This window comes from Pundamilia nyererei, unplaced genomic scaffold (assembly GCF_000239375.1).
Source record: "Pundamilia nyererei isolate P.nyererei 1_Seehausen unplaced genomic scaffold, PunNye1.0 scaffold00216, whole genome shotgun sequence".
NCBI classification, from domain to species: domain Eukaryota; kingdom Metazoa; phylum Chordata; class Actinopteri; order Cichliformes; family Cichlidae; genus Pundamilia; species Pundamilia nyererei.
The window spans coordinates 814,974-827,623 of record NW_005187617.1 but is presented as its reverse complement, the minus strand read 5'-3'; the positions used below and the strand labels follow the sequence as shown (position 1 = coordinate 827,623).

At 44.5% G+C, this 12,650-nt stretch overlaps 1 protein-coding gene across 2 annotated transcripts in view; it reads right to left on the bottom strand.

Annotated features, from left to right (window-relative positions):
• Positions 1 to 12,650, bottom strand: part of LOC102192844 (extracellular sulfatase Sulf-2-like) — a 21,035-nt gene that overhangs the window by 3,901 nt on the left and 4,484 nt on the right. For both annotated transcript variants that reach the window (XM_005748217.2, XM_005748216.2), the window contains exons 4-12: positions 9,585 to 9,641; positions 8,926 to 9,055; positions 5,328 to 5,568; positions 2,974 to 3,166; positions 2,795 to 2,891; positions 1,066 to 1,160; positions 927 to 986; positions 591 to 760; positions 162 to 304 (exon numbers count right to left, since the gene is read on the bottom strand). In XM_005748217.2, coding sequence (XP_005748274.1) covers positions 162 to 304; positions 591 to 760; positions 927 to 986; positions 1,066 to 1,160; positions 2,795 to 2,891; positions 2,974 to 3,166; positions 5,328 to 5,568; positions 8,926 to 9,055; positions 9,585 to 9,641 — 1,186 coding nt within the window. The remainder of the gene's footprint in view (positions 1 to 161; positions 305 to 590; positions 761 to 926; positions 987 to 1,065; positions 1,161 to 2,794; positions 2,892 to 2,973; positions 3,167 to 5,327; positions 5,569 to 8,925; positions 9,056 to 9,584; positions 9,642 to 12,650) is intronic.

Sequence of the window (12,650 nt, the reverse complement as noted above, 5' to 3'; positions counted from 1 at the left end):
TTTAGACCCCCCCCTCCCTTTCACAGACCTGCTTGAGGGTTAAAGCCACAATGAGGTTAGAGTTTGGGACTTTGGGAAGCATTTATGTCATGGGAAGCATGTCAGCGAGCTAACGCAGGAAAACAACACCTTTAAGCTAAAATCAGAAAACTGCTCTGTACCTGGTACGGGTCTGTGTTGAGGTCAAAGTACTCCAGGAAGCCAGTCGCAAACTCACAGAACAGGAAGTTGTGGGACTCGTTGATGGTCCTCAGACACCAGTACGTGTTGTTGTTGGCACTGGTGCAGGCGCAGAATGAACCCACTGCAACACACACACCAACACAAACACACACATATTCATTAACAATATTCTTCTTGCTGTGCTGGTTAAACCCGAAGAACGGGGACATTTTTAGAAAGTGTGGTTCTCGGTTTGGGACAGCACTTTGATGGCGTTATTTATAAGCACAGCACAAACACAGATCACAGCAAACTCTTTTAGTGGCTGCAACAACAACGATCGAAAGCTCAAACACGGGGAAGGAGATCGTGATGTCGAAACGCTCAGGGTTGTGATGATCATCACAAAGTAAAGCAGTGGCTCTTACACGTCCAGAACGGCGCCGTGTGCCAGTGCTGGTTGTCATGAGTGAAGCAGGTGAGTCCTGGCATTGAACACGTGTCATTGTTTCTGATTCTCTTGATCATCTTCCTCATCTTCTTCCTCCTCTTCTGCTCCTTTAGAAGCCACGCCTTCTTGTCCCGAGCCCCGGCCTTCCTGCTCGCACGCACACACACACACACACACGCGCACACGCACACACACACACACACACACACACACACACACACACACACACACAGATAAAGCTTGTAGGATGTAGCTGCCCAGGGCCATTTATGTAAAAACACAGCGTGCTGGCTTATCGCCACAATGGTCTCACCTGAACGGATGCAGACTCCCTCCTCTGTACCTCAGTTTGTTCTTCAGTTTGGATTTGTACCTGAGAAACACAAACGTCACATCGCGTTTAATCACATGCATGAATCTAAAACTGTGGCGTGCACTTTTCTGCTACTTACAGATATTTACTGCAGTCACACTCCTGGGGGCGGGCCTTCTTCAGGTGACCTCTGACCTCTCTCAGGTTCTTTATCTTCGTCTGCAGAGTCTCAATCTGAGAGAAAGTCACAGGTATCATTCAGGGCCACTAATAATATTCTGCAGAACCTTAACCCCTTAGCAGTCCTACAAATTTACAATTAGTCCCCTAAACCATCCAATGTACCGTGGGCGGTACGTCCGACTGCTAACAGGTTAAACTTACTTCACTTCTGCGGCGTCGGGTGTGAGCTGGGATTTTTAGAGCGACATCCCAAACTTTTTAAAACAAGCGTCACTGCTGTAAGTCTTTTTCACTCTCTAACTTACTGTTTTGATTGGCTGGGTGAGCACGACTGGTTGCCTAGATGCTGCAGATCTTGTTAGCTGGATGAACCAATTAGTCCTATTTCATTCATTTACAACTCCCAGGTTTACCTGACAGGTGTACTGTGTTGTGCACACCTGACAGGAGCCGGGGCTGCAGTCCAGCAGACAGCAGCATCCCGGTCTGTAGCAGGAAGTTGTAAACCAATGAGGTGGAGAGAGAGAGGAACCCGGCAGACTCAGTTATCTGTCACAGAATCATTCACCCGGAACAGCGGGCAGCTACAGTCTGCACAGACACGGAAACGCTAACCTGCCAGGAGGCAGGGCTGCTAATGTTATCCACACTCTGCATATCCCAGCACCTAGAATAGGATCAGATCAATGAACAGTGTAATCACTGGTGTAATCACTGCGATCACTGACTTTTAAATTTGCCCTGTGTTTAACCTTTCCCATTAAATTGTGCTTACTTTGGACTGTTTTCTTACTTTTATACATGACGACTAATTTGATTGATTATTCTGCTGCTTTATAAACCGACTCCACGACACTTGCCTCGCACATGCACAACCCCAGGGTTTTGTTAGGTCGGGCGTACGCTGCAAAATCTGTGCCTGATCAAACATGCAGATGGATCGTGGGGAAGCGGAGCGGCTCAAGCATTTTATGAACATCCTCCCTCCACCTTTCAGAAAAAGCTGAGTCAGGAGCTTCAAAGCTCGAGGACAGTTCAGTTTAAAGGGACAAGAGCGCACTGACTGATTCAACATCTCAGCACTACTGTGTCTGCATGTGACTGTGGGACGTTATTTCAGGTGGAAATATCACTAAATAAACCAGAGCTTCAGGGGGTAATTCACAAAAAACCTTTAAGCAGGAGACTAGGGTTTAGGTACCAGCACTACCTTTGGAGAAGGTCAAGTTTAGATTAAATTAAAGCCTTTAAAAAAGTTGTTTTAAAATCTGTTCATAGTCACTAAAGTTGTGAAGTGTTTTGGTTGTTGGCAGCTTAGTTTGTTGAACCCGGAAGTCACAAGCGAGTGATGGATCTCACCGTGAAGCAGTGATAGTGATCTGTCAATCACGAGGTAGGGCGGGCCTAAAATGTGCCTTCCTTTATGTTTTTGACTCTAACAGGTCCAAAATCTTCAGAACCAACAGGTTAGAAATGATAAGACTTAAAAAAAAAAAGAAAGCAAAACCATCAGCAAAGTGTTTCCTCAGGTCAGAGATCAAATACAGAAGAGAAGAGGCCGTCAGACAGAATGCTCCTTTAATGCGCTTCATGTCCACCTCACATACAGTTTGTGGTCACAACAGTGCAGAGACGCTAACTCGTACTGCTGTGTGGCTTTTACAGAAACGTGAGAAGGACGTTACCTCGTGGTCGATATGCAGCTTGTGGTCCTTCCAGGCCTGCAGGGACTGATACACTCCCGTGTCACACTTCACTGTTGCATTAGACAGGATGGAACATCTGCAGGAAAACAGATTTAATATCAGTCGTATTTGCTTAAAGAGCATCATATCATAACACGAAAAAAACAAGCATTACTGACCGGTGAGTGACTTTAACAGAGTTGGGTGTGACCACGGCGTTGGGATCTCCTCCCATCCCACTAAACTCGTCCTCAGACTCGTCTCTCATTGGCTGATCCCAGCCTGCCAGGCTCTGGTTTCCAGGGTAATTGTTCGTCATGGAGAGAGAGCGGCTGTAACGGTTCCTGGAGTAATTCTTCAGGGCTTTGAACTCTGACAGAGAAACACAATTAAGCTCATCACCTCAGCGAATATCACCACTGAGAAGAATAAGAAGTTTATCATCACACTGCTCTTGCCCTACACAATAAAATCCACTTCCTGCAGTCTCTAAGTACACGTTTACATGCCTCAGTGTTACAGTAATGGCTAAACTAAAGCTCATCATTGACGGAGAACCTCAAATATCTGCATCTCTACCACCATAAGGGTGATGCAGTGCTGTCCTCAGACATTAGAGGTCAGCATCACACCACAAAGTGGAAGCTGCGGCCTGAGAACAACAGCTCTGAAACAGGAGAAACCAGGTTATCTCTAAATCTAAAAACATCTTCGCTCACAGCCTCTTCACAAGAAAGAAAGGGAAATAGAAAAGTCATTCAAGGAAAGGTTGGAAGCTCTGGTGGCAAGCTGTTGGAAACTGGCCTCAAAATAAATTAACTTCTTTATTCGTTACACGGACTTAAGAGTCGATCCTGTTCCTGCTTCAATTTAAGGAATTAAGAAAGGACATTTTACCACGTGTGCTTGCATGCACATGCTAAACAAACCCGGCCTCGTGCACAACAGTCACTGCTCCGAGTGGTGCTGTGAAAAACAGCTGCAGGACTTTCCCAGTTAAATTTATGCTCTAATGTGACATCTGAACAAGTCTGACAAATGGATTATTTAAACATGTGGGCCTCCAACCACAGAGTTCAAAGTAGCAATCCATCAGACACAGGATCAGCCAAACACACTGCTGAACTCAGAGATAAAGATCCAAACCATGACAAGAGTGTGCACTCCTCTACGACCGCAATGAGCCGCCTCAAACCTGCCATCAAACGTGTCATCCTGGCGAGATGAGTTTGTCAATCAGAGGAGTGAAAGAGATCTAAAGCTGACACGTCTGAGGACTTTATGCACCGTCTTTCTCTCTGAGCACATGCAGCAATGCTCGTATCATCGCATATGAACCGCGGCTCCTGTTTCATGACAAACTTATTACCACAAAGCAGCGACAGCTACGCTGAAAAAAAAACAAAAGTTTAAAATCATCAGCAATCAGCAGCTGGAAAATTAAAAACCGCAAATAAGTGTCATGCAAAAACATTTTGGTACTATTTTCCAAAAGCTCTGACTTTTCTTTGGTGAGAGGTTCGTCTGTTTATGAGTATGAGCGGCACTAATGTGTCATATCTGCAGGAGTTTGTCAGACTTGGTCACAGTGATGATTCCAACGTGTCGGTGTGTAGGTGCTCGTTTGAATTATTAATCGTTGGGATTAAAACATCTGCGTACACCAGTCATCCACAACAATGAAACCACTGTAAAGTCAGTAACAACAATCATCTTGTCCTGGCACTCTTTTAAACGCATCATCCAAACGTATCCGATCATCCCTTCGCATCCTGCAGACGCCGCGAGCAGCATGATGACACAAACCCCGCCACACTGCAAAAAACTGATCGCAACAGCTTGAGAAGCACAAAATCTCCAAATCACAGCCCAATCGAGGCCAAGCAGGACGTTCTGGAACAAGTCCGCGACATCCGCACACCGACAGGTCAGAATTGCTCCAGCAGCACCCATCGGAAGCCAAAAACTGTCATTCAGAAACCAAGTCAATGCCTACAGACTCCCATTTAAAACGAGCAAATTTACAGCATTAAAAAACGTGTTTACAGACGGGAACAAAAAGGTTTGGACCACCATGGACAGTTTGGTGGTCCAAACTGAGGACAGGTTGTTTCTTATAAACTATCCACTCGGATACAACTCGGGTTTAAAATTCAAACCATTCAAAGAAGTTTATGCTTCAGTTTTGTGATTTTTGCTTATTTGAGCTAAAAACCTCATTCTAGCGCCGTGATCTGATCCAGAAAACAATCTGGAAGCAGCCAAAACGTGAACATGAAGATGATGATAATCATGAACAGTGCTTAATTCAAATAAAGCAGGATTTTAGTCAGCTGACCTTTAACCTGTTTAGGCTTTTAAGGGATTTATGGATGAAACTTAATAAAGGAATCAGAGAATTCCAGAAAAGCTGCTAAACTGCTCACACAGTTTTCCATTTTAAACCCAACACAAAATTATTTTTTCACGAGGCAAACTGCGCATGCCTAATAATCACTGCTGCCCCCTGGTGGACTGAAGCGTTAACACTCACTCTTTTTGGAGAAGAAAGGCTTCTTGTTGAACGGCTTCATCATGGAGGGTCGAAGGTTCAGAGGTCGCAGGTCACGGAAATCGCAGTCGCAGGCACCAGAATTTGGAAGGTACAGTTGAGACTTGATGCTGATTGGACGCTGACGGCCAATCACACCCCTCTGGAAGCTTGTGGCCCCTCCTTCATTCTTACATTTGAAGAGCCGCAGCTTCCCCGTGGCGTCCTCCACACACTGCCACTTCTGCACACACAAAATCGAGCGCGAGGAATTATTTTTAACAGTTCAGAGGAGCCGGTTTAGTTTTCCCAACATCAAATGTTAGTATACAAAAGCTCCATAAATAAAATATAAATAATACTTTAACACGAATATTGAAAGCTGGAAGTTAAAAGGGAAACGGCATCCTGATAATCATATAAGGATTATCTTCAGGCAGGATGTGATGTCACATATACAACAACTTACAAAAGATGCAAGAAAAGTTCACGAATCAAAAAATTAAACAGAAAAATATTTGTTTACCTCAGAATTCATTTACAACAACACGCACGCTTAACAAAAGGCCTTGTTTGGTCGGTGTAGCGCCGTAATCACACTGAGCATCTGACTGCTGCTGGTCTCGGATGTCAGGCTTTGATTTGTTCAGGTCGATGAAATTTTGGATTGGGGCTAAAGATCCTCACGTACATCGGGCCATGAACAGCCGATGTGAAACAGCAAAATCTCCAGACGCTTACGAGCAGCAGCTCTGCTCAGAGCTCCTCAGTCAGTCTGTAGGGAGAATGTCCACAAGTCTCCAAGCAGAGTTTCAGCTCTTTGACTCACAGCAGATAAATCAGACGCTTTGCCCGACAGCAGAGTTCCACCTTATACTCATTACTGCACAAGGCCTCGTACTCCATCCTGTCCATGTGACTGAAAAAGACCCTGAAATACTTCTGTGGTCGGGCCGTTAACTCTCAGCAGTGATGTTCTATTATTGACTATTGATCACTGATTGGCTGATTATCCTAATCTTATATTAAATAAGGTGACATGCACGTGAGCTTGTTTTAAACCGCTGATTACGGTGATACTCCAGGGGTAGCAACCAGCGACACCCGAGCTTCAACACGCCAGACTTGCACTGAGTGGCGTTCGTAGGTTTGAAACATGAGTGGGTTCCTTTCACACATCATCCCAAGGTAAACGCTGATTACACAATGTTTCTAGGACAAATCACACTGGCTTCTTGACTGCGCTCTGCCACCGGCTACAAAATCCTCGATTGCTGTTGTGGAACCAAAAAGAACAAAAGAACAATGGTTCCGTTTTCTCCGACAGCTCCTGCAGGATCCTGATAGAAGCTATGAAAAGAGTCACTTTACTAAAGGAGGTGAAGAAGAGGCAGAGTGCCTCTGAAAACGAGAGGGAACCTTGGACAGGTGTTTGCACGATGAGAGAAGAGAGCTTCAGGACTTGTGAGGGTTCGAAACATTCACGTGGATTTGCTTTGATCAGCACGTAACCAAACCTGCCGGGCTTTGAGTGAAGGAGGGTGAGGTAGGAAAGGCGAGGCTGGGAAGAGGCCGTCTATTGCCTCGTGAACACGTACGATACATTCAGAGTCTTCTTTTGCTTTCAGCGTCGGCTGCATCGTGACTCTGTAGTTGTTCATTAGAAGATTAGCATGACCCGAATGAATTGCGACTGTTGCCCTGAGTCACTCACGCTTATTAAAGAGCGACAAATGCCTGAATTATTAAGTACACACACATATATGCAGTTTTCTTGGGGCTGTTTATCACAGCAACCCAGCAGCCGGCAGACTCTGTTGCTAAGAGACTAATCAACTTGCTAAAGGGATTTTTCGACAAGTGTAATTAACCTCAAACAAGCGTGAACACAAACACACAGTGACACAGCTCTAAATGTCTGGCAGAAAAGTTTCTGTTGTGCTGTCGCATCTCGATTCTCTCCACGTCTCTTTGATGCTGCAGCATTCAGCGAGTCCATTGTGTTCTGGTCGTTCCAGTCGTTACTGCAGTTATTGTATGTGTCTGGCTTACAGAGATGACATCTGGTTTTTCATCTCTGTGACACAAGTCTACCCTGCTTCTTTCAAGTCTCTGTTTATTGGAGCGGTAGCCATCCCAGCTTTCCCGTCTTTATTCCAAAAACAGCTTGTTACCGAAGACTGCACAGACCAAAGAAAAACTGCATCGGAAAGAGTGCAAACTTTATAGCCTGCATGTTCTGTCAAAGCGAAGCAGGAATAATGAGCAATAAGACTGTGATTGAAGCCACAGGATCAGGAGTGAACGACAGGATCGTAGCAGTAAAACGATGAGACTGGCAGAGGAGGAGCAGTTAGGAGCACAGCGAAATTAAACATATGGGATTCGGATTTCTGGAAGTTATGGAGTTGAGAGTAAATAGCATCTGGATGAAGTGATTAGACGAGGATTAAACAGGGATTAAGAGTAAATCAGTTCAATTGTGAACAAAATGATGGAATCAGGAAGAAATAACTGGATGGAGAAATGTAGCGTCTCGAGTGAGGAACGAAACGATGAAGTCACAACTCAAATAACGAGATGAAGACTAAAATAAAGTGGTAAGGTGTGCTGTAAACAAACAACAGGATCAGGGGAGACCCAGCAGAACATTATTCTGGAGTAAAACAAGAAATAGCAAATAGGAGTGTGCAGAACAAAGCAACGAGATCTTGAATAAAGCAATTTACCAAAGAGGAACATTTACTGGATTATGACTGAGGAATGGAGTGAATGTGATAATGTGATGTGAATGAAATAATAATAAAAACGAGTAGAATCAGGAATAAATCTCAGATTCAGAAGTTAGAAATGGGATGTGAGGAATGATTTAATTGGATTGGGAGCAGAACGGAGCACAGAATAGGATTCTGGAGTAAGGAAAAGGATAAGAGTCATTTAAAAGAGTGATAATGGGACCAGGAATGGGTTACCAGAAGGAAGTTTAGAGAAAAAGCATTTTAGCGGATGGAAAGGGAACGCTCCAAACCTGCTTCTGATCTAAAGTGTGGTGTGTGGAGCAAAGGGTTGGAATAAAGTACTGCAATCAGAATTAAGTAATGGGATCAAAAGTACAGTCAAGTAAGTTCAATGGAGCCAAATTTATAGGAATACTGATAATTTTATGAGTGAATTTGATTAATTTGGTGAACGGAGTGAAATAAGGTTTCTGGAGAAAATAGAAAATTAGGAACGTATTCTGGAGTAAAGTTAAGACTGGAGGTAAGGTAATGCAATCAGGGACACGTAATGAGATCAGGAGTGAAGTGAGTGGATGCAAACTCAGAGAATTCTGAGTGGTTTCATGGACGGCTACGCAGTGAAACTCATATCTCAGGAAAAATAAGGTATTCCAGAGTAAAAGAGAGGAATAAGATTATGCACTGAGGAATAAGCAGCTAGATCAAAAGTACAATAATAACATCAGGAGTGAAGTCATTGGATTCAGGAGATTATAAAAAAATCGGACTATTGCAGTACAAGGATGGAGAAGGAACGTGATACCTTTGGGAGAAGTAGGATCAGGAGTCGAGGAGTAAATGAATCAGAAGTCTTACTGTACCTGTCCCGTCTGCTGGCAGGGTGTCTGGTACTCGGCTCTCTGACAGAGGTCTTTCACTCGTTGGCGTTTGGGCAGGAAGTTCTCCTCCTGCGATACTTCCTTACCTTCGACGACCTGGTGGAGCAGCTTCCTGTAAAAACACAAGCAGGGAGGAAATCTGCATGTTTAATGAATTCATGATTCAAAGTTAATAAAAGTTTATTTTGGCATTTTTTATTTATGCATTTCTTCTGTCTGAATCAAGAAAGCTGCTTTTTTCTGTGTAAATGCTTCGGTGGCCTCGAGCGTGGGGGTCGATGCCACGGAGACGAAGCCAGCGAGCGACTCACTCGAGAGTTCTTTACAAACTTTTAAAAGTTAACCTTTAGCCCTCCGTTAGAAGAACATTTGACTGAATCAAAGCTTAATGATGTGTTTAAGCTGTGATTAATATCTGTCTCAGAGTTATTATGAGTTTTTACTAATTAACCAAATATCATCAGGCAGATCTGCTTCCACCGGGTGGACGACACCAGCTGCACGTCCATGACTCAGGACAGTAGTTCTGGCTGCCATGTTTTCCCAGCGGTGAGAGCAGCTGCTGTGTTACACTCTGCACTGAACGTAGACTGTTATGTGTTATATTTTCCCGAGCAGCAGCAGTGATGTGTCGTCTTTACCCTCTCTCCACCAGGAACGAGTCTCTCCACACCTTCGGCTTCTTGTTCACTTGAAACCTGAAGAAGAGGATGAAAACAGCGAGAATCAGAATTCCTGCACTTCTCCTGCTATTTTTAACCCACAACCAACACTGTCGCACCCTCCGCCCGCCTTCACCTCACCTCACCTTCTTCTTTTTTCACGTCGACTCCATTAAGCACGACTGCCTTTACTGAAGCGGCGTCTGAACGAGCTGCTAAATGTGCATCGCCGCTTCATTTTACACCCCTAAACCTCAGGCTGGAGCTCCTCTCGCTGCCACGTCAGGAGCAGCGAGTTCATTTCAGTTCAAATCATCGAACATTACACACATTTATATAATACTCATACCGTCCCCTCATTAAGCGCGTGACTCCATCTGGTTTCTATTCTGGGATGTTTGTAACGTTAACTTTCAGGAACAACATTTAGATTTTCCTCCTACGCTTAAAAGAACAACAGTCACTGCAGTGGAAACGACTGCAGGACTTTTTCCAGTTGTTTGATTCACAGAATAAACAGCACAGAAAGACACAAACATGATAATGAAGCTGCGACGAGGATTTACACACAAAGGCGGCGGAAAATGTTGCTGCTCGATGTAAAAGCTTGTCTCCAAAGTTTGAAACACACCGAAGAAGGACTCATTTAAGTTTCCAATATGACAGCGCAGCAAACAACGAAATATTTGGATTTCTTTAGTTTTACCTTTAACATCCAAACAGTTGCCAGCGCAGCGCTTAGGTTTAGGGTTGGGTTGAACTTGAGCCACAAGCTGGGAGATGCTAAACACACTCTGGCCAAACGGAGCTCATAAGATTTTTGTTTCTTATGTGAAAACATGTAGAAAGTCTGTAAAAAGTCAGCGAATTAAATCTAAGTGCCACTATTAAGAAGCTGCTGGTGACCTGAAGGACAGCACCGTTATCCACCGATTCTCTGCTGTTCACAACGGTTTAAAGAGATGGAAGCAACAAGTGGGAGCCGAGCTGTCGAGTCGTCTCACGTCTGAGGCCACAGCGAGGTGTTCACAACAAAATCCCTCCGGCCTGTTCTGCGTCTGCTCCGGGCAGAGTCGGGCACGTTCAGAAGCTTTGTTGTCAAATGCCCAACATCCTTATTTTAAACCATTTTTATCATTTAGTTTCTTTTTATACGTGAAAAACACAGCATAACACTGATCCTGGTGTTAGCTCAGGCAGACCATGAAGGCCAACTCAGCTGTGGCAAATCAGCTGACCTCGGTGTCAGCCCACATCAGCTGATGGCTCTGCTAATACCCTTTAAAGCATCTAATTGGCTGTCTTATACAGGGCACGCTATTTAAGCGGCTCGTGGAGGCGGGTTGTGGTTTCTGGGCGCAGTCGCAGGAAGGAGAGGTAGAGCAGTGTGTCTGATGAGGAGGGTGGGACACCTGCTGGGGACGTCTAATTAACCCCTCCCCCGACAGCATGTAGATTGTAGCAGATGAGAGACACGAGATGCTCAGCGGTGAGTCTGAGAGCCGGTGCAGCACAGCCGGCCACAGAGAGTCAGAGACTGTGTGAAAAATAATGTTTGAATAAAACTGTGAAAGTGAGATTTGCTGCCCAACGTTACTGTGGAGAACTCGCAGCAGCAGCCGGTGCTTTAACCTGCTCACAGTGACTGCACATCTGCAAGCCGCTTTGCAACCATACCCACGCCTCCTTTTTCACGCTGCATCTGTGACTGTCATAACAGCTGCTGATGTCTGCTCACATGTGCTGGATGTCTTTCTGTTGCTCTTCCTGCCTGCAGATTTCAGCAGTAAAGGATCCAGAGCAGACCCATTTCACCAAATGCACCCTCATTATGAGGGGGCTGTCTTCTTGTTGGCTCTGCAGTGCAGCTGTCGATACTCTCATTGCCATTATAGCAGACCGTGATAGACTGGTGTTCGACTTCTGCTTATCTATGAGTCTGAACTGGCTAAGCAGAAGGAGATGGATTGATGGAAAACATCAAACGCCTTTTCACTACAGTGGTATTGTTTGAAATATGTTTAACAAGCAAACACGTTACCACAGTCAGATGAAGTCCAGGTCACATCAACAATAAACTGGCACAAATAAAAATAGAATTATGATCATTTTTGGTCAACTGTATATGAAACCATATTTATTCATGACCTAGAATCATAACACACGAGTTACACTTGTGTTTTTAGGTGTGAAGACAGGCGCACACTGGATTTCTGACCACAGCGAAACAGTCAAACGTGGAAGACTAAACTATCTGTAAATGTCTGCACAGTGTCTGTTCTCATGTTTGTAGCACAACAGGACCCTCTTTCTTTATTTGTTGGCTGTAAACTGCTATCAGTCACTGTTTTGTCCTGTGCTGCTGAAAATCTGGCTCCTCCTGAAAAACACCAAGAATCTATAATCATGTGCTTGTTGTGAGCTGTTAGCTGCTGCAAGACGAGTCTGGTTTAATTCTCCTAACTGCAAAGAGCAGACTGTTCTGGGAGAATCTGCACAGAATCAGTCCATTATTCTGAATAAACTCTCGGTAATCAGTCTTTCAGCTACTGTTGGTGTTTCCTCTGCACCTCACAGATAATAAAAAGGGAACAGCTGCTGTAAAGTTCGTCTCAGCACAGAATGTAAGGACTCTATTCAAATGTTCAGACAGATATCCTCAGAGGCTTCAGTGTGCTGCAGAACTGAGAGTACAGCTAAAAACGCTACGTTTCAGGTTTAAAGACACATATCTGGTTTGATTTAAATTCAACAACGTGAAAAACACAAAGATACGGCTGCATCACAACATGTTTAACCAGAAAAAAGACAAACAGCATGTCTGCTTGTACGGACAACGTTTTAGAAGACTAATTTCTGAACTATTGTTCTCATGCAGCTGCAACATCCCCCAAAGTCTCTGACCTGACATGGACCTCAAAAACCTTCACTACTCGAACCCTCGTGAACCTGTGCAATCTACTGAAACTCGGGTTTATCCCTCCCTCCATCCATCCCTCCATCCATCCATCCATCCATCCATCCATCCATCCCTCCCTCCCTCCC